We start from the raw sequence: 26178 nt of genomic DNA on the forward strand, positions 1-26178 counted from the left end.
CATCTAGCCACCACCCCTGGGCTCAGTGTAGGTCCAAAGCTTCAGTCAAAAGTTTTACCTTCGGAGCATCACTGAAAGCTGTGGCCCTTCCAAGAAAAGCCAACGTACCTTCAAAAGTTTACATCCACTTTGCAGCAGCATCAGTTCATGGAACCTCAGGGCCCATCCACAGACCTTCAGATGCCTGCATCTGCCATCTTAGCTTTTTCCAGTTTCACATAAGATTTATTTTAAACAGAATGTTTTTCTTAGAAAGATAAATAACCATTCCAAATTATGATCATGCCCAGCAGCTTGCCTTTCTGAAATTTGTTATTAACACTATATGTTAGAACCAAGTATCCTGATCCCTTTTAGACTTTTTATTTCTTACTAGCTCAAAAATTATGATTCTATGTGGGAATCACTGTCCCTTTTCACTAGGTAAATGTCAGGACTAGATTATTAGTTTTTCAGCACCACAAACAGTGTGGACATGTTTATGCAATACATTTTAAATGTGTCTCTTCATGCACACATGACAAGCTTTGTTTTTGAGATTTCTGAGAGGGCAGTGACTTCGGACTTTTGAAGAGCTATTTTCATTTTTTTAACTACTGTTTCAGCTAGCCTATCTGAAGAACAATCTATTGAACAATATTAACACGTACTGCTCTTTTTCTCCTCAGTTTTGGATGCCCGAGCAGATGGTGAAACTATCGGTAAGCTGAGGATAACAGTCGAAGCACTGTATGCCCTCCGGTCTGTCTACGAGGAATACAGAGAGGACTTGGAGACCTGAAGGAAACTGCTCCAGAGACTTCTCCCACTCCTGAGTAAATGCGCGCTTGAAAGCTCCGCCATGAGATTTTTGTAATTACACTGGCATGTGTAATCTATAATTCATGGGAAACTGGGAGGGAGGGCCTGGCTTCGAAGTGCTTAAGTTCTGTATACTTTTTCATTTGTTTATTTTTCTGTTCCCTACTTCCCATGACTGCCAACCATCAGGATTTAAGTTCTCCACAATGGCCAACACCTTCTCAATAATTTATACCTACATGATAGCCTGAGAAAGTCTATTTGCATTTTCAACATTTTCTTATGAAGAACTGCAATGCAATTCCCATTTTATTTTTAATAAGCAAAAAGCGTAAATCTTAGAAAAATCTATGAAAAAGAAATACTTTTATGTGATCCCTAATCATCCCACTAAATGGGATGCCTGTGATTAGCCTCATTAAGAGTTTTACACTGTGAAGATTTTATTAGAAGCAATATATGAAAATTACTTGGATTAATGTGTTAATCTTCCTCTTTAAAATGCTAATATCCATTTTATGCACATTAAAGCTCAGTATGCATTTTCTTTGATGCACGCAATTCCTATCAATTAAATGTAAAGAATGAGATGTGGCACCAACTTATTAAATTACCGCAGATTTTCTGTTCTTCTCTCTTAAAAATTACAGTTCTTCCTACTCGTATTATTTTATTTGTAATGGTGATATGGGATCCAGGGGTGTGTGTATATAAAGAGATATATAGATACAGATATATATACACACGTATAATTTACATTTTGAAAACTTAGTTTATGACATAGAAAGAAATTATTAAAAATGCGACTCAAATTCTGATATGCTTAGTTAGACCCGAAAGAAGTATCTTTTTATCATTTTTTTAAAATTTACATCAAGCTTGTACAATGCTTGGGTGTATCTGGATAACCAGATCCTCGAAAAGTAGCTCAGAAAGTTCATTTTCTAGCTTTTACCCAATCTCACTGAAGGATTTAATTGATATTTTTAATGGAGCCGTGAATCAGTGCTGCGAAGGAATTGTCTCTAGAGGGCTAGGATATAATGCATTTCATTTTTTAATTTACTTTTTTATTTGTCATTTTCTTCAAAGGATTTTTATAGGCTGTGGGTTTTCACTGTTTGCAAACAGGCTATGTTCCTTCTTAAGCATATGTAAAGTATTCAGGGAGATAAGTAATTTATTAAAATCTACCTAATTTGCCGTGATATATTAAATCTCTGCTTCAGTGATCACAGACCATTTCATTTAGAGAATTAGGCATTCCCTCTTTGTGTGATTAAAGCTCTGGAAAATGAGTTCTTTGCTCCTATTTGTGAACATTCAAAGCCTGCTAATGGCAAGAAGATGGAATAGATTATGAGACAATTCATTACAGTTCAACAGGAAAAAAAAAAGCAGCTATAATGCAAAAATGCAAGTATGAATATCTGCATATAGTTTGAACCATCTGTGCTCTAATGGCTTCAATAATGACTCTCGTCTTTAGGAGGCTTTGAAATGACATCCGTACAATATTAATTTGTTGATGTACATTGTGGGACCAGTAGAGTATGATCTGACCACAGAAATCTATAAATTCTGTCTGTACCATTGGGCCTCGCTGTCCTGGGGCCTGCCATCTCCAAGGAGAATCTTGCTCTCATCAAACTCTGCAAACCTTCATAACAACTCATTCCTCTGGAACCTTCTAGAGACCACAAACATCTGCAGACTAAACCTCTCCAATCCTAGTAAACAGCCACATGTTTGTTGTCACTTTGGCTGGCTCTGAGCTCATCTTTTTGGCCTCTCTTTCTAGCTTTCTTTGGCTTTATGCAGCTATGGTGTCATTAAGGCCCTTAATATTCCCTGCAGTAATTTAAAACAGCCAGATTATACCCTGAGATTAACTGAGTGGTTTTTGAGACATTTATTGTGGTATTCTCCCAGGAGGTTTGTATTATTGTTTTAAAACATTACATCCCAAACTAAATACCCTTTCTGCAGGGAGAAGAACCAGATTGCGCTAACTTCTTAGGATCTTTACGTAGAAGGAGGAAGTTTGTATTAGAAAACTTCTGGGATCTAGTCAACTGTATGGAACGTATACCTCAGATAAGATCAGAAATTTAGCCATGTCTCTGTCATGTTCGTGTTTACTGTAATATAATATTAAAGATCACTTTTCTGGTTTTAAAATATTCCTCTTCAAACAATTGTAAATTTTCATACCACTCATTTTCATAAGTAATCAAATACCGCCAACACATCTTGAAGTGAATTAGTGGTGTTGAACACAATCCTATGGATACATCAGTTGTGTATCATAATTTGGCAGAGGATATTATTTTGGCTTGTTTTAACCAGAGTGCGTTGAAAAGTTCCCACTTCCTAGATTACAGCGCAGTGATTTTCTCTGGGTGAGCTAACCCTGATCCAGTAAGTGTGGCTTGGGGGCAAAAGGACACCTGGAGTGGCCTTGGTTACACAGATAAGCCAGTTTAAGGTAATGTTGGTGTGACTTTTCAGCTCTTGGTGTCAGTGTACACAGTACATCCAGCACTTTTAGCTGTAATGCTTTTAGTGTGGATGTATAGAGATGTGATGTGGTGTGTGGGAGGGTGTCCCTTCCATGCTTTTTGCCTACTGTAGTAGAAATGTGAAGTTCCCAGCCACCGTCATGAGAAGCAGTTGACAAAAATAAGTTTTATGGTTTACAGTGTGGTTTATGTAGAGAACATTTCTCTTCACTCTCAATTTCAACATGTTTTCTAAATTATCATGGTTTATTGCTGCTTAGCTTAAAGTAGTTTTTTTTTTTTGAGAATAAATAGAGAATATGTTTAATCGAATAAAGAAAGGTCATGTTGAAATTCTGCTGTTCCTGCCACTCATTCATTACCACAAAATACAAATAATTTCTAAGTGTTATGAAAAAGTGTGGGCTGAGAGGTGGTCATGTGACTTGGGAGGTTTTGCAGGCACCCACATTCCCACAACAAAACATAAATTATTTTAGTAATCTGACATCAAGAGCTGTGACAATGAAAACCAGTTCTTACACATGTTCTAACAAGAATCTGATTAACATTTTTGTGGATATGGAAAATAACTTTTTTTTTTTTTTTTTTTTAGTTAAACTGGCACTTTTGCTGAATTTAGAATGATTTCCTTATGCCGTAGACAACAGAATGCGAATCATGTCTGCAAACAAGCCTGAGTAAAGTGTCATCTTTGTGCAATACAAAACAACCAAGGGAGAGCTTTGGGGATTCAAAATTATCAAGCAATTGACAATATCAGGATAATTCATCCCCAACTCTGAGAGTACGTTGTAATAACTCACTCATGCCTGAAGGCCTCTGACTACCTTCACAAAGAAAACCTAAGCCCATGATTTATTATAGATAGGCCAACATGCCTAATGAGATCCACGAATGGGAGCAAACACAGCTTTAAGTCTCCTTTGTTCAGAACATAAACAACCTCCAGGGTCAACCAGAAAGCTAAAAGATATCAAAGCCATACAGACAAGTGTTTTTAAAACCAAAAATGTCCAATTAGAAAACATCTCATCTTAATCTGTTTTATCTTGCAAGATGGAATTTTCACTTCTATTTCGAAGTGTTGCTAACAGACTGAACCCTATAGCCTAACTCCTGGAAAATAGGGCCCAGGTTTCGGCTGTTGTTACACCTTTTGTTCTTCCTTTTTTATTTTCCATATAAAACCAGAAAAAAAAAAAAAAAACCCATTGCCATCAAGTCAATTCTGACTCATAGCAACCCAATAGGACAGTGTAGAACTGGTTCATAGGGTTTCCAAGAAGCAGCTGGTGTATTCAAACTGCCGACCTTTTTGGTTAGCAGCCACGTTCTTAACCATTGCACCACCAGGGCTCATTGATTAACATGGCCTCTTTTGTGCTAGACACCTTGTGGCCTTTCTTCTGCTTTTTGCCCCTTTTCAAGAATTACCGAGATTCACCTTTTTCATCCCTGTAAGAGCATCACCTCTGTCTTCACTCTAAACACCATTTGTTTTTTTTAATCAGATTTAGCATCTTGATCTTTTAATTCTGTCATCTATTCTGTTCACGGAAACCCTGGTAGTGTAGTAGTTAAGTGCTACGGCTGCTAACCAAAAGGTCAGCAGTTTGAATCCACCAGACGCTCCTTGGAAACTCTATGGGGCAGTTCTACTCTGTCCTATAGAGTCCCTATGAGTCGGAATCAACTCGACGGCAACAGGTTAGGTTGTTTTTTTTGGTTATTCTGTTCACATTGATACTCACCTGAGCATCTCCTACATGTCAATCTCCTACTCATTTTTAGTTCGCCAGAGTACGTTTCCTTCGTTCCTGTTTATTATCTTGGTGCTACAATAACTTCTTTAGATACCAGCTCCAGTGACCTTCCCAAAACATTCTTTTGTGTTAAGACTTTTCTTAATTTAACATGACAGTGGCACACCAAGTCAGCCATTATGAAAGCTGAGGAAACAGTAAGCTAATTTTTATATCTTTGCTTCTTTTGCCTTTTCCAGTGAAGTAACTATAGCATGTATCAAGACTTCACTTCTCCTACAGGCTGAGTTGTATTCTAGTGTATGTACGTTTCATATTTTGTTTATGCATTCATCTGTTGATGGGCGTTTAGGTTGTTTCTACCTTTTTTCTTTTTTAATTGTGCTTTAGGTGAAAGTTTACGGCACAAATTAATTTTTCATTCAAAAATTTATACACAAATTGTTTCATGACATTGGTTGCAAGCCGCACAATGTGTCAGCACTCTCCCCCTTTCCACCCCTGGTTCCCCGTGTGCATTCGTCCAGGTTTCCTGGCTTTTAGTGCCATTTCGTCTTTGTTTTGGGGCAGGTGTTGCCCGTTTGGTCTCGTATACTTGATTGAACTGAGAAGCATGTTACTTGTGTATTATTGTTTCTTTTATGGGTCTGCCTAATCTTTGGCTGAAAGATGGATTTCAGGAGTGGCTTTGTTCCGACTTACTTGGGTGTCAGGGGGCCATAGTCTCAGGGGTTCCTCCACTCTCTGTCAGACCATTAAGCCTGGTCTTTTTTGCGTGAATTTGAATTTTGTTTTACATTTTTCTCCAGCTCTGTCCAGGACCTTCTATTGTGATCCCTGTCAGAGTGGTTGGTGGTGGTAGCTCGGCACCATCTAGTTGTTCTGGGCTCAGGCTGGTGGAGGCTGTGGTTCATGTGGTCCTTTAGTCCTTTGGATTAATATTTTCCTTGTGTCTTTGGCTTTTATCATCCTCCTCTGTGCAAGATGAGATGGGACCAATAGATGTATCTTAGATGGCTGCTCGCAAGCTTTTAAGACCTGAGACGCTACTCACCAGAATAGGATGTAGAACATTTTCTTATGAACCATGTTATGCCAATTGACTTAGATGTCCCCCAAGATTATGGTCCCCAGCCCTCAGCCCCAGTAACTGAGTCCCTCAAGTTGTTTGCATGTGTCTAAGAAGCTTCTGTGACTTTGCCTTGATCAAGTTGTGCTGACTTGTGTATTTATTGTCTTTCTCTTCAACCCTGGTGGCATAGTGGTTTAGTGCTACGGCTGCTAACCAAGAGGTCAGCAGCTCAAATCCACCAGGAGCTCCTTGGAAACTCTATCAGGCAGTTCTACTCTGTCCTGTAGGGTTACGAAGAGTCAGAATCAACTCAACAGCAGTGGGTTTGGTTTGGTTTTTTTTGGGTCCCTTCACCAAAGTTAACACGTCTACTGTCTAGTTAGTGATTTCCCCTCCCACCCCTCCACTCCTTCGTAACCACCAAAGATTGCTTTTTCCTGTGTGTAAACCTTTTGTTGAGTATTTATGACAGTGGTCTCATGCAATATTTTTTCTTTTGTGATTGACTTATTTCACTCAACATAATGCCCTCCAGATTCATCCATGTTGTGAGATGTCTCGTGGATTCATCACTGTTCTTTAATGTTGCACAGTATTCCATTCTGTGTATGTACCATAATTTGTTTATCCATTTATCTGTTGATAGGCACTTAGGTTATTTACACCTTTTTGCCATGGCGAATCCTAGGAGTGGAATTGCTGGATCGTATGGCATTTCTATTGTTCCCACCTCTTGGCTTCTGTGAAGAATGCTACAATAAATTGTACAAGTCTCTGTTTGAGTCTGTGCTTTCAGGTCTTTTGTGTGTATTCCTAGGAGTGGAGTTGCTGGATCATATGGTAGTTCTATTTTTACGTTTTTGAGAAAACGCCACACTGTTTTCCCCAATGGCTGCACCATTTTGCATTCCCACCAGCAATGGATTAGCATTTAAGTTTCCGTTCATCCTTGCCAACATTTGTTATTTTCTGGTTTTTATTGTTTTGTTTTATCTTAACCATCTGTCTTAGGCTGGGTTCTCTAGAGAATCAAAACCGATGAAGCATATGTGTATATATATAAACACAGAGAGAAATTTATCTCAAGGAAATGGATCACATGATTGTAGAGGCTGGCAAGTCCCACCTCCATGGATCAGGCATCAGGCTGGAGGCTTCTGACTCATGTAGCTACAGGGGATGACAAAATCAACATTGGCAGGTTAGACAGCAGGCCACTGGCTCATGGGCTGCTGAGGCTGACAAATCCAAGATTAGCAGGTAAGATGGCAAGGTGCTGGCTCACAAGCTGTGGAGGCTGAAGAATCCCAAGATCTGCAAGCAGTACAGCAGGCAGCTGGCTCAAGAACCAAAGGTCAGATGATAACAAGCCAGGGTCAGGATCCAGAGCAAGCAAGTGAGCTTTGCCAGAACATCCATATAGATACTTGAGGCAGGCCACACCCCTGAGGAAATGCCCCTTAAAACTGATTGGCCAGTCACTTCAGATCACATTATGGAGGATGACTACATCATTACATAACTGACAAACTGCATCATTACATAACTACCAAATAACTGAGAATCATGGCCCACCCGTGTTTACACACAACCTTAACCATCACAGTCCACCCCTTGTCAACTTGGCACCTGTACACATCACATTAAACCTTACACAATCTCTAAATAAAGACAATTACAAAGTCATACTTGAACCTGACGTGATACAACTAACACATGTATAACCGAAAACATACTAGCCCCATTTACATCTTATGTTTTATAAGTGAAAAAAACAAAAATATCGCATGCACATATACAAGGAAGAAATACTCATAACAATTACAGTCCTTGTTTCTGCAGCTGGTCACGTGGTCAAAACTGGTATTTAGAAATACCCTCTCCCACCACCCATTCCGTATTCCCACTACACTCACCAAGTACCTCAACTGGTTGTGGTTCTTTGCCTAGTGGAGTAACCCAGCCTTTGTTTCTGAAGGGTCTGGCCGTTGCTAGTCATGTCAGAGTCAGGTTGCTGTAGTTTTCCATTGTCTTTAATCACAGTGCATGATAGTACTAAAAGACACCCAAGTGGTCTCCTGTATTCCAGACATAGTCTTTTTTTACCTCCATTATGCAACATCGATCCAATTTCCCCTTGGTAGTCAGGGTCAATCACACCAGCCAATATGGTAACTCTCTTCTTTGCCTGTTGATCCAGAGTCACAAGGAGCGCAAAGTGGCCTGGTGGCATTCTTAACTTCCAGTTCAATGAAATCTGTGTTGTGTCTCCAAGTGGAAGCATTCTTCCCTTTAGAAATAAGACCTCTGGACCCACAGAGCATAGAGTTGCAGGGGCAGGAAGCAAAAATTTTGCAAGTGGGTCACTAGGGATAATAGTGAGTGATACATACCACTCCCATTTCCACCCCTTGATTCCTGGAACCATGAATCCTGGCTATAGGAGGAACAGCACCATATATTGGATGCTGGTTTAGTGCATATACAGCCTCCTGGAGAACATTGCCTCAACCCTGCAAAGTTTTGCCACCTAGCTGGTGCCATAAATGTGTCTTTAGAAGGCCATTCCATGGTTCTATCAAGCCAGCAACTTCAGGATCGTGAGAAACATGGTAAAACCAGTGAATTCAGTGAACATGGGTCCATTGCTTTACTTATGTGCTGTGCAGAGTCCCTTGATCCAAGGCAATCCTGTGGGGGATACTGATGGTGGATAAGGCATTCTGTGAATCCATAGATGGTAGTTTTGGCAGAGGCATTGTACGTAGGGAAGGCAAATCTGTATATAGAGTAAGTGTCTATCTCAGTAAAAATGAAATGCTGCCCTTTCCATGATGGAGGGGGTCCAATGAAATCAACCTGTCACCAGTTTGCTGGCTGATCGCCTCCAGGAGTGGAGCCATATCAGATACTCAGTGTTGGTTGCTGCTGGCAAATTAGGTATTCAGCAGTGGCTGTAGCCAAGTCGGCCTTAACTGAGTGGAAGTCCACGTTGCTGAGCCCGTGCATAATATCTCCATTCCTGCCACCATGGCCGCTTTGTTCATGAGCCCATTAGGCAATGACAGGAGTGGCTAGGGAAAGAGAGTAACTGGTTTCCACAGAACACATCATGCTATCCACTTGATTGTTAAAATCCTCCTCTGCTGAGTTCATCCTTTGGTAAGTATTCACATGAGACACAGATATCTTCACTTCTTTGGCCCATTCAGAGACAACTATCCACATACTTTTCCCCATACCTCCCTGTCAACAATTTTCCAATCATGTTCCTTCCAAGTCCCTGACCATCCAGCCAAACCATTGGTCACAGACCGTGAATCAGTATATAATCACACATCTAGCCATTTCTCCTTCCAAGCAAAGTGAACAACCACGTGCACTGCTCGAAGTTCTGCCCATTGGGAGTATTTCCCTTCACCAGTGTCCTTCAGGGAGGTTCCAGAAAGGAACTGCAGTGCTGCTTCTGTCCACTTTTAAGTGGTACCTGCATATCATGCAGAACCATCTGTAAACCAAGCACGAGTTTTCCCTTTCTCAGCTGATCATAAGGAACTCCTCATGAGGCCCTAAATGTAGACTGGAAGAGGGCAGGTAATGTGACAGGAATGAAGGCCATGGGCATTTGGGCCACTTCCTTATGCAAGTGTCTTCAGATCCTGTTCAAGCCCAATCTCATACATAGCACTACCATTTAATGCTGGAGTGCTACTGTGCACATCTGACTTTATGACTCTGTGAGTCAGACGATACCCAGCTTATGATGGGCAGCTCAGGCCACATGGTCACTTGGTAGCCCATGGTTAAGGGTTCAATCTCTACTAAGGCCCAGTAACAAACTAAAAGCTGTTTCTCAAAAGGATAGTAGTTATCTGCAAAGGACGTCAGGGATTTCCTCAAAAATCCTGAGCCTGTGGTTCACCAATACCTGCCTGCCAAAGACTCCAAACAGCATCTATGTCTTCCATTGACACTTCAGGCGCCATTGGATCAGCTGAATCATATGTCCCAAGTGGCAAAGCTGCTTGCATGGCAGCCTGAACCAGTTGCAGAGCCTTCTCTTCCTCTGGGCCCCACTCAAAACTAGCAGCTTTTCAAGATACTTGATAAATAGGTCAGAGTGGCACACCGGCATGAGGGATGTGTTGCCTCCAAAATCCAAAGAGGCCCACCAGGCATTGTGCCTTCTTTTTAGTTGTAGGAGGGGCTAGATATAACAGCTTATCCTTTACTTTAGGTGGGATATCTCAACATGCCCCACACCACTGGACTCCTAGGAATTTTACTAAGGTGGAAAGTACCTGAATTTTTCTCGGATTAATTTCCTACCCTCTAACATGCAAATGTTTTACCAATAAGTCTACAGTCATTTGACAGTTCTTCCTTACGAGATCCAATCAGTATAATGTCATGGATATAATGGACCAGTGTGAAGTCTCGCAGACAGGAAAGGCGATGAAGCTCCCTGTGGACTAAATTATGACGTAGGGCTGGAGTGTTAATGTCCTCCTGAGGTTGGACAGTGAAGAAGTATTGCTGGCTTTGCCAGCTGAAGGCAAACTTCTGGTGTTTCTTCAAAACTGGAGTCAAGAAAAAGACATTGGTCAAAACAATAGCTGCATACCAGGTAACAGGTATTAATTTGCGAAGGCAATGAAACCATACCTGAAACAGCAACAGCAATTGGAATTACCACCCGGTAAAGTTTTCAGTAATCCACTGTCATTTCCCAAGATTCATCTGTTTTTTGCAGAGGCCAAATAGGTGTGTTGAATGGGGATGTGGTGAGAACCACCACCCCTGCATCCCTCAAGTCCTTGATGGTGGCAGTAATCTCTGCAATCCCTCCAGAAATGTGGTATTGCTTTTGGTTTACTATTTTTCTAGATAGGGGACAGTTCTAATGGCTTCCACTTGGCTTTTCCTACCATTATAGTCCTTACCCCAATGTCAAGGATTCAATGTAGGGGTTCTGCCAGATGCTGAATATATCTATTCCAACTATGCATGCTGGAACTGGGAAAATCACTACAAGATGGTCTTGGGACCCGCTGGAGCCACAGTAAGACAAACCTGAACTAAGACTCCATTAATAGCCTGAGCTCCATACACACACACTGTGACTGGTGAGCCACAGTGACATTTTGGAATTAGCATTGGAATTCCTGGAATTAGCATCAGTTCAGAACCAGTATCCAGTAATCCCCAAAAAGTCTAATTATTTCCTTTTCCCCTGAACAATCACTCTCGTAAAAGGCCATAGATCCCTTTGGGGAAGGCTGAGATAAACATTAACAGTATTGTAGTGGGGTCCTTCTTCAACGGGATCCACCCTTCCCTTCAATTAAGGGGTGGTGGGTCTGTAAACTGGCTCAAGGCTGGGAATTGATTTTTGTGACTCTATTCTGACAATTCAAGTTAGACTGCTGTTCACTTGACCTAGAATTCTTCTGCTTATACAAATCAAGTAAATATTAATTAGATTTCCCATCTTTTACTGCTAGGGACACCATGACTAAGTAACCAACGTCATAAGTCCATATAAGTCAGATTATCCTGATTACTGCTTTGACAGTAACCACACCCACCTTGTCTTTGTCAAGTGAGTGCCCACACTTGGCCCCTAACACCATGAGGTCCAATCAGCCCCATTGTAGTTAGATGTCTTAATTCAGTTAGAGCAGTTCCCACCGTCAAATCTGACTTACATAAAATAGCAATCATAGCAGTCTTGAAGAATGCTGGGGCTGCCTTCACAAATTTGCTCCTCACTGTTGTAAAATTTGTGTCGTCTGGGCACTCCATGTGTGGATCTGTGGTTCTAACCTTATAAATCCACTCTAACATGCCAATTTTCCTAAGCCTTTGGATACCTTCTTCTACAGTATACTAACGTGTGTACTTCAGCTTGATTTACTGTAGGCCACCATGTAATCCATGCTTCAGCAAACCAACCAAATAAACTATTAGATACTTTCCTAACCTCTTGAGCTGAAACATTGAATGAAGAATCTGTGCTTAGTGGGCCTGATAAACTCAGGCTGATCCAACTTTATGTTCTTTGCACCATTATCCTATACCCTTAAAAGCCATTCCCACACATATTCCCTAGGTTTCTGTTTGTACATATTAGAAAAGTCAAGATCTTTTGGAGTGTAGCGTACCTCCTCCTGGGCCACACTTTGTACTTCACCTTTTGGGGTTCACTTGGACTTAAGTCTAGATGTAGGTCTAGAAGCAAAAATGAATGGTGGAGGTGGGTCTTGGGAACATTCAGCAATGTCTTGTAAGGCATCTACCTCAGATGATGCCCCAGGCAATGCCCCAGGTGTCATCGCAGGTGATATCTCAGACAAAAACTCTTCAGGCACTTGCTGAGTTCATCGCATCAGAAGGGGGTGGAAGAGATAATGGGTGGCTTAGCTGACAAAGATAGAGTGATCTCAATGGAATTTAGATCAGGAGTGACTCAATGGAATTTAGGGGCTCAATGTCCCCTGATTATCTGCCCATATGTCCCCTTCCCAAGTTTCATGATTCCATTTCTTCCCAATCAGTACCCTCACTTTAACTTCAGACACCATTCAAGGTTGAGAATTCAACTGCATTGTAATTCGGTCACTGTTATGGTAAGATTCTGGTTTTGTCTTTTGGCAATATCAGCTCTGTTACTACAAGAAATAAGGCTTTCTTTCAGGGCACAGCTAGCAACTTTGAGGTCTTTCGTGCAGCACTTGAGCTATGACTCTGAAGCCCTGAGCTCATCTCTTTCTTTCACCACTTTGTCTAGTGAAAGTTGGACCAACCAACCAGCTTCCCTATACTTCTCATTCTGACAAAATTGTAGAAAAGTATCAAACATGCAATCACTCAGAGCCTCACTTCTCACCAATAGTTGATCTATTGGTGCTGATGTTTTGCATATTAATATTGCCACCTCATGCCATGAATTAGAAGCTCTCTCTTTACTACTGGAGGCAGAGCCATCAACGCCTTTAAAACTAGTCAGACTTGTGAACCAATTTAGAAAACTCATCCTTATGATTTTGCTTCTCTAGAACCATTCTTAGTACCAAATGTCTTAGGCTGGGTTCTGAAGAGAAGCAAAACTGGTGAAGTATATAGAAAGACAGAGAGGGATTTATCTCAAGGAAATGGCTCACACGGTGGTAGAGGCTGGCAAGTCGCAAGCCTGTGGGGTCAGACATAAGGCTGGAAGCTTCTCCTAACTTATGTAGCTGCAGGGGATGACAAACCCAAAATTGGTAGGTCAGAAGGCAGGCCACTGGCTCACAGGATATGGACGCTGATGAATCCCAAGATTGGCAGGCAATATGGCAGGCAGCTGGCTCAAGTCCTGGAGGTCAGATGATGATGAGCTGGATGCAAGATCCAGAGCAAGTGAGCTTTGCCAGAATACCCATATAGATATTGGATGCAGCCCACACCCCCAAGGAAACTGCCCTTATAACTGCATGGCTGATCACATTGTGGAAGATGACTACATCATTACATAACTGCCAAATTACACGATGACATGACTGCCAAACTACATCATTAGCATAACTGCCAAACCACTGAGAATCATGGCCCTGCCAAGTTGACACACAACCTGAGCCATCACACCATCCTAGTAGGAGTAAAATGGTGTCTCATTGTGGTTTCGATTTGTATTTCTAATGGCTAATGATGTTGAGCATCTTTTCATGCACTTGGTGACCATTTGAAGGTCCTCTTTGGTGAAATGTCTATTCAGATCCCAAACATATCTATCACTCCAAAATAAATTCCTGTAATTAAAGTTACTCCTCGTTCCTCCCTTCCACAGCCCCTGGCAACCACCAATGTACCTACTCTGGATATTTCTTATAAATGGAATCATACAATATGTGACCTTTTGGGCTTCTTTTCACTTAGCATAATGCTTTCACGATTCATCCATGTTGTTGAATGTATAGGTCCTTCATTCCTTTTTCTGGCTGAATAATATTCCATTGTACTGATATACCACATTTTGTTTACTCATTCATCAGTTGATGGGCTTTTGAGTTGTTTCCACTTTTTGGCTATTGTGAATAGTGCAGCTATGAACATTCAGGTACAAGCATTTGTTGAATACCTGTTTTCAGTTATTTTGGAATTACTGAGTCAGTGGTAATTCTATGTTTAATTTTTTGAGGAACCACCAAACTGATTTCTACAGAGGCTGCACCATTTTACACTCCCAACAGCAATGTATGAAGGTTCCAGTTGCTCTACATCCTTGTCAACACTTGTTATTTTCCTTTTATTATTATTATTATTATAGCCATTCTTGTGGGTAGGAAGCAATACCTCATTGTGGTTTTGATTTACATTTCCCTTATAACAAATGATGCTGAGCATCTTTTCATATGCTCGTTTATAGAAAACAATTTTAAACATGCAAAAATTCATGGAATATTGTTCTCATAAGTCCTTCCTGAGGAATCTACTAGAAGATGACCTTCATCCAACTAAGAGATGATTAAGGAAATTGTAAAAGAACTGGAGGTGAGCACCAAATATTTTTAACTAAAGATCTTAGACAAACCAAACGTGAAGAAAACAGTGGAAGAAAAGTATGTAGATGTCATATGTTCTGACAAAGTGGAAATAACATGTCTTTAAATGAGAGTAAAATGGAAAAAATTCTCACCTGTAGGTGACAGTCAAAGGTATTATTTAAAGCAGACAAACCAGGTATTAAAAGCCGAAGTAAAGAAAAGCAGTTATTATATAAAAATATCAAGGCGTTCTTGTAGCACAAAGGTTAAGTGCTCGGCTGCTAACCAGAAGGTTGGCAATTTGAACCCATCCAGCAGCTCCGCAGGAGAAAGGCCTGGCAATCTGCTCTGTCTTAGTCACACCTAGTGCTGCTATAACAGAAATACCACAAGTGGAAAGCTTCAACAAAGAGAAATTTATTCTCTCACAGTCTAGTAGGCTAGAAGGCCAATTCAGGGTGTCAGCTTCAGAGGACGGCTTTCTCTGTCGGCTCCGGAGGACAGTCCTCGTCATCAGCCTTCCCTGTACTAGGAGCTCCTCCATGCAGGAGCCCCAGGTCCAAAGAACACGCTATGCTTCCAGCAAAGCTTTCGTGGTGGTATAAGTTTCCCCCTTCTCTGCTTGCTTCCGTTTCCTTTTATCTCTTGTAAGATAAAGGTGGTGCAGGCCACATTCCAAGGAAACTCCCTTAGTAAGGGTGTTACAATCCCACCCTAATCCTCTTTAACATAAAATTACAATTGCAAAATGGAGGACAACCACACATTACGGGAATCAAGGCCTAACCAAGTTGACACATATGGTGGGGGGACACAATCCAATCTATGACATGCTTCCTTAAAGATTACAGCCCAGGAAACCCTATGGGGCAGTTCTACTCTGTCATATTGGGCCCCTATGAGTGGAAATTGACTCAATGGCATCTAAAAGCAGCAACAATGTAAAGATATTACTCCAAAGATAACTGCTAAAACAAAAACAAAAATCATTCTAATAAGGAGCTGTGGCGGTGTGCAGTAATGAAGCGCTCAGCTGCTAATCCAAAAGTCAGCAGTTCAAACCTACCAGCTGCACAGTGGGAGAAGATGTGGTAGTCTGCTTCCGTTTTTTAAATTAAAAGAAGCAAAGAAAACATACCATGTAGCAAAAACACATGATAAATATAATATGAACAGTAAATATAAAATAATATGAAGGAACTAAAATGGAGCATTTCAGTTGTAGCAGTAAACATAAATGATCTTAGCTAGCTTTTGAAAACTAGCTCAAAACTCTATTCTGTAAGAGACACTCCTAAAACAATGTACAATAAAAGTAAAAGAATGGGTAAAACTACACCAGGCAAACTCACGTCAAGAAAGGATGGACTGGCCTGAGACCAGAAGAATTAGTTGGTGCCCGGCCACAACCCATGACTGCCCTGACAGGGAGCACAACAGAGATCCCCTGAGGGAGCAGGAAATCAGTGGGATGCAGACCCCAAATTCTCACAAAAAGACCATACTTAATGGTCTGACTGAGACTAGAGGAATCCTGGTGGTCATGGTCCCCAAACCTTTTGTTGGCCCAGAACAGGAACCATTCCTGAAGACAACTCATCAGACATGGAAGGGACTGGACAGTGGGTAGGAAAGAGATGCTGATGAAGAGTGAGCTATTTGTATCAGGTGGACACTTGAGACTATGTTGGCATCTCCTGTCTGGAGGGGAGATAGGAGGGTAGAGAGGGTTGGAAGCTGGCAAAATTGTCACGAAAGGAGAGACTGGAAGGGCTGACTCATTAGGGGGAGAGCATGTGGGAGTATGGAGTAAGGTGTATATAAACTTATATGTGACAGTCTGACTTGATTTGTAAACGTTCACTTGAAGCTCAATAAAAGTTAAAAAAAAAAAAAAGAAAGGATGGACTGGGAACTTGATATCTGACAAGATGGAATTGGGGTTGGGGTACTTAATGAGACAACAAAAAAAGACACTCTGTCATGCCAACAGCCATAATTCACAGTAAAGATATAAAAGTTATTCACGACTATGCACCAGATAGCGCAGCAGTAAACTTCATAAAGCATAAATACAAGAGATATGAAGAGAACTATATGGAAGCACATTAATTAAAGGAGGCTGTGCAAGACAGGGCAAATGGCCCAAAGATAAAAATAGAGAAAACCTAAAACAAATAATGGATACACATTGAACTCCTCTCTCTTATTAAAGAGAATATATCTTTTCAAATGTGCATGGAACATTCATGAAAATTGACCATATATGAGGTCACCAAGAAAACTTCAAGTTTTATGAACTGGAAACACTGCAAACAATGCTGTCTTATCACAATGAAATACAGCTGGACATAAAATAATAAAGCAAAAGGTCTTTTCCATCTGGAACTTTAAAAATTACTAAACAACTCTTCAATCAAGGGGAAATTTTAAATTGAAATTGCACAATTTCTTTTAAAAATAATGACTCTGAAAACACTATGAATAAAAATCTTTGCGATATTATTAAAGCAAAAGTTAAAGGAAAATTTATAGCTTAAATATTTATATGAATAAAAACAAAAAAGTCATAATGAATAAATAAGCTCAAAAAATTGGAAATGAAACAAAAAGTAAATCTGATGAAAGCAGAGGTAAGGCAACAATAAAGATAAAAGAAGAAATCAGTTAGAAACCAAATAGTAGAACTGACAGTTCTTTGAAATAACAAAATAGATCTAATCATTATAAAAGAGGGAAAGCATAATTTGAAACATGACAACAAATATGACAACAGGGGATTAACCATTGAATCAGGATATTCTAAAGTATCACAAAAGTCTAAGTTGTACAACTTCATGGAAATACATTTGAAAGCGTGGATGTAATGGATAATATTCTAGAAAATACAGCTTACCAAACTGACCCTGGTAGAGACAGAATGTTTAAAAGGTTCATTTCCATAGAAGAAATAAAGTTATCAAAGACCTAACTCCAAAAAAGCCATCAGGCCCAAATGGTCTCATAAGGCATTCTCACAGGCCTTCAAAGACTAGATAATATTAATGCTATTCAAACTGTTTCAGAGTGATAAAAAGAAGGAAAACTTCCATAATATTTTAATGAAGCAAATATATCATGGATATGTAAACCCAATAAAGACTGCAAGTACTTTCACACACAAAAAAACTACAGACTAATCTCACTTGTGAATAAACCAAAAAAACCAAACCCATTGCCATCAAGTCAATTCCGACTCACAGCAACCCTATAGAACAGAGTAGAACTGCCCCATAGGGTTTCTAAAGAGCGCCTGGTGGATTTGAACTGCCGACCTTTTGGCTAGCAGCTGTAGCTCTTAACCACTACTCCACCAGAGTTTCCCACTTATGAATATTGGAGCAAAAATTCTAAATAAAATATTAGCAAATGTAATTGAATATCACATTAAAAATATAATACATCATGACCAAGAGGAGTTTATTCCAAGAATGCAAACAGTGTGGCTTAGATCTAGGGACAGATCCAAATATGTACAACAACTTGGCATATCAAAGGTGGCACATCAAATTAGTGGGAGGTAAGTAAACTATTATAAATAATGTTTATAGCAGCATTATTTATAATAGTCAAAAGATGGGAACAACCCAAATTCCATCAATGGATAAACGGATGAACAAATTATGGTATATACATACAATGGAATATTATTCACCCATGAAAAGGAATGAAGTTCTGATACATGCTACGACTTGGATGACCCTTCAAAACATGCTAAATGAAAAAAGCCAGACACAAAAAGTCACATATTATATGATTCCTTTTATGTGAAATATCCAGAATAGGCAAATCCACAGAGATAGAAGGCAGATTAGTGGTTGCCAGGGGATGGGGGGAGGAGGGAATGGGGAGTGTTCTAAATGGATACAGGATATTCTTCCGAGTTTGTGAAAAATTTTGAATCTGAGTGGTGGTTACACAACATTGTGAATGCACTGATGCCACTGAATTGTACACTTTAAAATGGTTGATTGTATGTTAAGCAAATTTATATACACAGACGTACACTCACAACAAGGAGCCCTGGTGGCGCCGCGGCTAGTCACTTAGCTGCTAACCAAAAAGTCGGTGGTTTGAGCTCACACACGTGCCCAAAGGCCCGGAGGCACTGTAGAAAGCTCCGAAGAGGCATGAACTAGAGAAAGAGTGAGCCTCTCTCGTACATACACTCACACACAGCTTTTTGCCTGAGGGTTGGTGTCAGTCACCCACCACGCAGATGGCAAAATTCAAATAGAGAACTTCAGTCTAAGAGGTAAGAATAACCAAGAGTTTATAGTGACCACAGACGCTGGGAAGCTGGGGGAATCCTGAAAAAAAAAAAAAAAAAGATCCAGAGAGGGGTTAGCTCTAAATTCAGAGTATTAACTCTGCTGAAATCTCTCACTGCCCCCTGACCTACACATACAAAGAGCAGAGATCAAGCATTCCAACTAAAGATACCCAATTAAAGATAAAAGAACTGAATTTGAGATTTTAATTGCTTTTCACTACAGAGGAGACAAAATTTGGGGTTTGAATTCACCGAGGTTGCCCAGCCCAGTGCCGTCGAGTCCCCGAGGTTAAGTGCCCATTAAACAAATGAACAAAAAATTAGTAATCTTTAGAGGATTATAGTGAATCCAGAGTCTCTACAATATACTGTCCAAAATATCAAGGATACTATCCAAATTTATTTGATATACAAATACATAGGAAAATGTGAGCCATACTGAAGAGAAAAGGTAACCAATGGAGACTGACTCCAAGATGACACAGATGTTGTAATTAGCAAAGAAGTCTCTGGATGGTGTACATGGCTTGTGCTTGTCTACTAAGCTAAAACTTGGCTGTTCCCACCCACCCAGCGGCACTGCAGAAGAAAGGCTTGGCAATTTGCTTCTGTAAAGATTACAGCCAAGAAAACCCTATGGAACAGTCCAGTTCTGTAATCTGCAGGGTTGCCATGAGTCAGAATCGACTCAATAACAAAGGGTTTGGTTTGGTTTTATTATGACTATGCCCAAGAATATAAAGAAAAATATGAACAAATAGGAAATTTCAGCACAGACATTAAAAAAGAAAATCTTGCCACCAAGAAATGAAGACAGTTAAAAAGAACCAAGTGGAAACTGTAAAACAAAAAAAGTAAATCATCTGAAATAGAAATAGACACAGATGAGACCAGAAGAACTGGATGGTGCGTGGCTACAACCGATGACTGCCCTGACAGGGAACACAACAGAGAACCCCTGAGGGAGCAGGAGAGCAGTGGGATGCAGTCCTCAAATTCTTGTAAAAAAGGCCAGACTTAATGGTCTGACTGAGACTAGAAGGACCCTGGTGGTCATGGTTCCCAGACCTTCTGTTACCCCAAGAGATCTAACACAGAGAAAAAAGGATTTTAAAAATGAACAATGCTTCAGTAATCCGTGGGACAATATCAAAAGTTCTAATACATGGAACTGGAATCCCAGAAAGAAAAGAGAGACAAAACGGAGCCTTAAAAACTATTTGAAGTAACCTAAATAGGATAATTACAAAGAAAACCATATATAGACATATCACAATCAAATTGCTGAAAACCAGTGGTGAAGAGAAAATCTTTTTTAAATAACATTTTATTGTGTTTGAAGTGAAAGTTTACACAGCAAATTAGTTTCCCATTTAACAGTTTCTACACAAATTATTCAGTGATATCGGTTACATTTGTCACAAAGTATCATCGTTCTCATTCATTCCGTTCTGGTTGTGCAGTTCCCAGTATTTTCATTTCCCTGCCCCCTTGCCTTCTCATCTTTGCTTTAGAGTAATTTTTGACAACTTGCTCTCATATAAATGGTTTTTTAAAGGAGCTCATTGCTCATGGTGATATTCTTGCGCAGCGATAGAGAAGTAATACATTACATACAGAGGAATAACGCTACAAGTGACCCCTGGTTTATCATTAGAAAAATTAGAGACCAAAAGACAGTAGAACCACATTTTTTAAAAGCTGAAAGAAAAAACTGTTAACTCATAATTCTAGAGCTAGCAAGAATATCCTCCAAGAATGAGGCAAAATGGAAACACTGGCTGTAAATAAAAGGTCAGAGAATCTGCAGCCAGCAGAGCTGCCCTACGAGGAATGTTAAAGGAAGTTCTTCAGTCTGAAGGGAAACAAAAGTGGATGGAAACTCTCCATTAAACCTGCCATTAATGTGTCAGAGAGGTAGGACAGAACATCCCAACGCTAGGCAGGACAAAAGGATGTCAGTCTGCTTCCATCTTTGTTGTTAAAAGTGTGTACTTGAATGTGTACACGTGTATACAAAACGTCCAGAAATATATACTCCAAAATGTCAACAGTTAGCTACCTCTTGGATTGTGGATGATTTCTTTTTTGTCCCCCTCATCTGTATTTCTTGATTCTCCAAAAACAAATGCATATTATTTGTGAACTAAAGTTTTATCTTGCCTTACCGCTCTAGCTAGAACTTCCAGCACGAAAATAGGAGTGGTGATAAAGGGTATCCTTGTCTTGTTCCCAAGGGGGATGTTTTCAGCCTCTCTCCACTAAGAATGATGTTGGCTGTTGCTTTGTATAGATGCCCTTCATTATGTTGAGGAATTTCCCTTCTCAACCTGTTTTATTGAGAGTTTTTATTGATTGATTGATAGTGCTTTAGGTGATAGTTTACAAATCAAGTCAGTCTATCACACAAAAAGTTATACACACCTTGCTGTGCACTCCCAGCTGTTCTCCTGCTGATGAGGCAGCACATTCCTCCTCTCCACCCTGTATTCCCCATGTCCATTCAACCAGCTCCTGTCCCCCTCTTCCTTCTCTCCTTGCCCCCAGACAGGAGTTGCCCACATAGAAGCAAGTGTCCCCTTGAGCCAAGAAGCTCACTCATCACCAGTATCATTGTCTCTCTTACAGTCCAGTCCAATCCCTGTCTGTAGAGCTGGCTTCAGGAATGGTTCCAATCTTGGGCTAACAAAGGGTCCTGGGACCATGACTGTCAGGTTCCTCCAGTCTCACTCAGACCAGTAAGCCTGGTCTTTTTATGAGAATTTGAGATCGGCATCCCACTGTTCTCCTCCTCCATCAGGGATTCTCTTCCATGTTCCCTGTCAGGGCAGTGATCAGTGGTAGCCAGGCACCATCTAGTTCTCCCAGTCTCAGGCTGGTGGAGTCTCTGGTTTATGTGCCCTTTCTGTCTCTTGGGCTCATCTTTACCATATGTCTTTGGTGTTCTTCATTCTCCTTTGCTGCAGGTAGGTTGAGACCAATTGATGCATCTTAGATGGCCACTTGCTAATGTTTAAGACCCCAGGCGCCTCTCACCAAAGTGGGATGCAGAACGTTTTCTTAATATATTTTGTTATGCCAATTGACCTAGATGTCCCCTGAAATCATGGTCCCCAGACTCCCATCCTTGCTACTCTAGCCTTTGAAGCATTTGGTTGTATTCAGGAAACTTCTTTGCTTTTGGTTTAGTCCAGTTGTACTGACTTACCCTGTGTTGTGTGTTGCCCTTCCCTCCACCTAAAATAATACTTTACTATCTAGTTAGTGAATATCCCTCTCCCTCCCTCCCCGCCCTCTTAACCATCAAAGGATATTTTCTTCTGTGTTTAAACTTTATCTAGCGTTCTTATAATAGTGGTCTTGTACAATATTTGTCCTTTTGCAACTGACTAATTTCACTCAGCATGTCTTCCAGATTCCTCCATGTTAAATGAAATGTTTCACAGATTCATCATTGTTCTTAATTGTTGCATAGTATTCCATTTTGTGAATATACCATAATTTATTTATCCATACATCCGTTGATAGGCACCTTGGTTGCTTCCATCTTTTTGCTATTGTAAACAGTGCTGCAGTGAGCATGGGCATGCATATATCTGTTCATGTGAAAGTTCTTATTTCTTTAGGGTATATTACAAGGGGTGGAATTGCTGGGTCCTATGGTAGTTCTGTTTCTAGCTTTTAAGGAAGCACCAAATTGATTTCCAAAGTGGTTGTACTATTTACATGCCCACCAGCAGTGTATAAGTGTTCCAGTCTCTCCACAACCTCTTTACTGAGAGTTTTTCTTGGGAATGGGTGTTGGACTTTGTCAAATGCCTTTTCTGCGTCACTTGAGATGATCATGTGATTCTTTTATTTATGTGGTGGATTACGTTGATGGATTTCCTAATGTGAACCATCCTTGCATACCTGGTATGAATCCTACTTAGTCGTGTTGTATTGTTTTTTTTATATGATGCTGAATTCTACTGGCTAGAATTTTGTTGACAGCGAACTGAAGTTTTAAAAGCAAAACAAACAAACACAACAGCAACAACAATAAGAAAGAGGGGAGGAGGAGAAGAACAAGTCTGGAAATTCAGGAATCAAATGAACCCTAACTAGGAAAAAGGCACAAGGCCAGCATTATACTGAATCACCTAGTGGAAACTGAAGCTCTCCTCTCAGAGCATGGGAGAACCCTGAAAGAATACCAAAAAAAGCAAACCAAACTCCTTGCTGAAGAGTCGATTCTGACTCATAGTGACCCTGTAGGAAGAGTAGAACTGCCCCATAGGGTTTCCAAGGCAGCAGTCTTTACAGAAGCAGATTGCCACATCTTTCTTCCAAGGAGTGACCATTGGGTTCGAACCACTGACCTTTTTTGGTTAGCAGCCTAGTGCTTAACTGCTATGCCACCAAGGCTCCTTTAGAAGAATACAGGTAAGGTTTTCTCCTTTTCTAGTGCTGTGTATTTACCACTTGAAGAATAATGTGTTATTGTAAAAGGAAGCTGTTGAGCATGAAACTTTAAGATCCAACCATGTTCAAGATAAATACTTCTGGAGCCCCAAATACATAGAATGAAAGATCCTGTCCTACTTTCTGTTGCCCTTTAACAGCATGCAGCACACGCTTAGCTGCTAACGGGAAGGTTAGAGGTTTGAGTCCACCCTGAGACCCCTTGGAAGAAAGGCCTGGTGATCTACTTCCAAAAAATCAGTCACTGAAAACCCTGTGGAGCACAGTTCCACTCTGATGCATAAGGAATTGCCATAAGTCTGAACTGACTTGAAGGCAACTGGTTTTTATTGACAATCATCATTAGCAAAAACTACGGTTCTTATTAGGCCCCTTCCAGGCATCTGTACGAATTTCAAGTGCAATTCTAATTTGAGAGAGTCAATCTTTTGATGGAAACAAAGATTTAAGCGCTCTTTGGTATTTTATGTGTGATTCTCAAAGCCAGGTGTACTATACAGTCTATCAAGTAATAAAGTTGTTCTTTTATGCAGTACTTTATGAAAAATTTAAAAAGAAAGAATGGCTAGAATTCTAGGTCTTGAATCTTCTGCCAATGCATCTCATTGAAAATGATCCAATTCCAATTCCACCACCAGCCAATTGTACGATCCTGGCTGAAATCCTTTACCTTCTCAGTCTCCTTTTCTTCACAGTACAATGGAGAGGGTGCAGGGTTGGTTGGCCAGGGTTGGATCATAGTGTTGGACTAGTCAAACTCCAAGAGCCCGTCCAGCTCCAGTGTTCTGTAAGTTCAGGATTCTAGGGAGTTCACATATCTCGCTTAACTCCCAAATCCTGGCGATTCTATTTCGTGGTTTGCTGGCTGAATAGAGGTTTAGAAAATCTCTAATAAATGAGAGTTCAAATATAAGCTTCAATAATTAAATAATGGGGAGAAGCTAGTGTTGACCAAGATGCAAAACCAAATCCATTTAAAAAGAAATAGGCCAGCTCAAAGAAACAAATCATCTTCCTGCTAAAACTCTGCCTGCTGCACTTTCCCTCTAAGCTTTATTATTCACTTTTCTCGCCATCAATAAATAAGAACTGCTTGTTACATATGTAATAACTTAGTGTTTTCCTTCAGAACTATCGTATACTGTAGTTAAGGGGTACATATTCTTTCCACCTGTTCTGATTGCCATTGGTGTTATTAAAGGGGGGGAGAAAAGCCTTCCCACTTGGGTTTATTCAGAGAGAGTTAGCATCTGATTTAACATGGAAATCTTCAAAAGAAAAAGAACAACATGGCTGCAGCACTTCTAGCATATGGTGTGGAAGTATTTGATGTCCTGGTGCTTGTTCATAAAAGAATGTTGTTTTGAAATGTGCAGTGAAGTCAGGGAAAGAGATCCAAAGAAAGTTCCCATTGATACTAAATCAAATCAACCCACCGCCCCACCCCCAACCTAAACACTTCCCTCTTGAACCAGTGGGCACGTTGGCTCTGTGCCCACCATCTGGACCCTAGATCCCAGCGAGGCCCCAGCATTGCTGCCAGCAGTGATGTGTGAACATGGGGCTTGTCCCCAGTCAGGGGCATTAATGGGCTGGGGAGAGACTTTGTCAATGGTGAACCAGAGCCTCGGAAGCTATTCTGCAAGAGTGTGTATCATCCGGACATCCGCCCTTCCCCATGAAACCACAGGCTCACGGATTACTCTTTCTTTACAGCTGAATAAAAAGTCTCGAGCTCCCATGCAGGGAAGGGACTAGGGTGAGGTGAGTCAGTGAGGCACTCGCCTCAGGCACAAAATTTAAGAAGATGGTGACAAAAGGAGCCCTGGTGATGCAGTGGTTAAGAGCTCGGTTTCTAATCCAAACGTGTCTAAAGTTCCAATCCACCAGCCACTCCTTGGAAACCCTATGGGGCAGTTCTACTTTGTCCTATAGAGTGGCTATGAGTCGGAGTCAACTGGATGGCAACAGGTTTGGTGTCTGATTTTGTTGCCAAAAAACTCAACAACCAAGATAAACAATATTTTAAGTGACGCATTTTTAAACCTCTTCCAACTAAGTCATTCTTCTGGGGCATCACACTTTTCTTATTCACACAGGCCCTTTAAAGAGGTCTCAACAAACACAGTTCGTGTTCTCCCTCTGTGTGGATTTCTGCCACCAAGGCCAACTGGCTCCAACTGCAGCAACTTTTACACCAACCCATGGTTTGATTTGGTTGGGGGGGGGGTGGATGAGGAAGCTTCTGGAATGGCTTTTCTGTAATAGAACTTGATGGCTCTTTCTTGTCTTCAGTGACTGCCTTTGGCAGATACAGGCTCTGGAATCTGTTGGAAAGCTGGTTGTGTTCACATAAGAAGTAATCCATGAAAATGTTTTGACAGTGCTCCTTCTAGTTCATTTCTTACTCCTGATGCTCTGATGGGGCACTGAGGTTTAGCTCTAGGTTTACATAAACTCCTTCACTCCTCATCCAAGCAAGGGGTACTTGGAACCCAAGGTTGGAATTTGTATTTCCTTCTCAATTAAACTTCTCTGCTTCAACAGATTTCATGTTAATGGTAGCTATAGCTGCCAACTGGAGCTGTTCATATACATGCTACGGATTGTGGTGGGGACAGGAGTTTACACTTTGATCTCAGCAAAAAGAATAAGTAGCATTTTTCATCCCCCCACGTGGAGGAAGTGGGAGCTGGTTTCCTGCCTTAATCACAGA

General features: G+C 40.6%; 1 protein-coding gene across 4 annotated transcripts in view; it reads left to right on the forward strand.

The window, feature by feature from the left end:
- Positions 1 to 1445, forward strand: part of RPGRIP1L (RPGRIP1 like) — a 125366-nt gene extending 123921 nt beyond the window's left edge. For all 4 annotated transcript variants that reach the window (XM_010596084.3, XM_003416369.4, XM_010596083.3 and 1 more), the window contains one exon: positions 669 to 1445. In XM_010596084.3, the coding sequence (XP_010594386.2) occupies positions 669 to 781 (113 nt within the window). In that variant the 3' untranslated portion in view covers positions 782 to 1445. The remainder of the gene's footprint in view (positions 1 to 668) is intronic.
- Positions 1446 to 26178: the final 24733 nt, after the last annotated feature.

Source organism: Loxodonta africana, chromosome 21 (assembly GCF_030014295.1).
Source record: "Loxodonta africana isolate mLoxAfr1 chromosome 21, mLoxAfr1.hap2, whole genome shotgun sequence".
In the NCBI taxonomy this organism is placed as follows: Eukaryota; Metazoa; Chordata; class Mammalia; order Proboscidea; family Elephantidae; genus Loxodonta; species Loxodonta africana.